The following is a 1,351-nucleotide window of genomic DNA, read 5'->3' as shown; positions in this document are numbered from 1 at the left end:
GGGAGCTGGGGACGGTGCACGTGGAAGTGAAGGAGGTAGGACATTAGGGTGTGGGGGGCCAGGGGAGCTGCTGGGCTGGGCATAGTGTCACATCCTGGCAAGGACAGTAACCACTGGAAATATTGCATTTTTTCAGAACCCAGAAAGTGGCCAATGTGATTTTCGATATATATTTGTAGAAGTTGAATCCTACCCTAGAAGAACTATTGTCATTGAAGATAATCGATTCCAAGAAAATTAAGAAAAGCAATCATGCTGTTTCCAGATGGATGTGGACTGGTGCCAACTCACTGCTCTGCTCTTCCCAGCTGTCTTCCAGAAGCTGGTCAAAAGAATAAGACGGAAAGAGTGCACAGCTTATAAAAGCGAATGTAATAGAGTATTTGTTGAATTTAGACAACCTAGAGATTTTCTTATGAAAAAATGTGAAATCAAGCATATTTTATCTCATTGAATTGTTAATCATGGTGACATTTATGCTCTATTTAGCATCTTTCATGATGAGAAATTTTTGTTACTAGAAATTTTACATCATGTAAATAAAATAGATTTTAGTGGTTGATGCTTTTTATATTATATGCAAAACATGCAATGTAAAATTAAAACTAAGAAAAAAGTGACAGCTCAGCGCCTGTGGCTCAAGTGGCTAAGGCGCCAGCCGTGTACACCCAGGGTGGCGGGTTCGAATCCAGCCCGGGCCCGCCAAATCAACAATGATGGCTACAACCAAAAAATAGCTGTGCGTTGTGGTGGACGCCTGTGGTCCCAGCTACTTGGGAGGCTGAGGCAGGAGACTCGCTTGAGCCCCAGGTGTTGTAGGTTGCTATGAGCTGTGATGCCACAGCACTCTACCCAGGGGGAAAGCTTGAGGCTCTGTCTCAAAAAAAAAAAGGAAAACGTGACAGAAGCAGCTTTCTTCCACATACTTCAGAATCTGACTTGAGGTGAACATGTGAACATATTTGGGAACCATAGTAGACCGAGTGGTAGATGTGTCCTTCCATCATCATGTAGAGGTGTGATTTGTAGACATCCATCCTGTAGTGGGCACAGTGTATGCTCTAGGCAGGTGGTCTGTGCTGTTCCCACCTTTTCGAGTGTATGGGCCTGTGCAGGAGCCTCAGCCTCAACAAGCCTCCCTGCCGTGGGGGGTGTCGGGAAGGCAATGAAGTGAGAGGATGGGTGTCTGCAGCCTGGAGGTGAGAAGGACGGGCGTCTGCACTCTGGAAGGCAGCCTGGAGGTGAGAAGGACGGGTGTCTGCACCCTGGAAGGCAGCCTGGAGGTGAGAAGGACGGGCGTCTGCACCCTGGAAGGCAGCCTGGAGGTGAGAAGGACGGGCGTCTGCACCCT

General features: G+C 47.6%; 1 protein-coding gene across 1 annotated transcript in view; it reads left to right on the top strand.

Moving 5' to 3' along the window:
* TIMM21 (translocase of inner mitochondrial membrane 21) overlaps positions 1-555 on the top strand; it is a 9,418-nt gene extending 8,863 nt beyond the window's left edge. Inside the window, exon 6 of the mRNA XM_003788399.3 lies at positions 137-555. Within this exon, the coding sequence (XP_003788447.2) occupies positions 137-241 (105 nt within the window). The 3' untranslated portion in view covers positions 242-555. The remainder of the gene's footprint in view (positions 1-136) is intronic.
* The last annotated feature ends 796 nt before the right edge of the window (positions 556-1,351 follow it).

The sequence above is a fragment of the Otolemur garnettii genome, unplaced genomic scaffold, assembly GCF_000181295.1.
Source record: "Otolemur garnettii isolate 467f Iridium unplaced genomic scaffold, OtoGar3 scaffold00027, whole genome shotgun sequence".
Classification (NCBI taxonomy): domain Eukaryota; kingdom Metazoa; phylum Chordata; class Mammalia; order Primates; family Galagidae; genus Otolemur; species Otolemur garnettii.
Note: the sequence above shows the minus strand (reverse complement) of the source record. Positions and strands in the feature narration are given on the sequence as shown.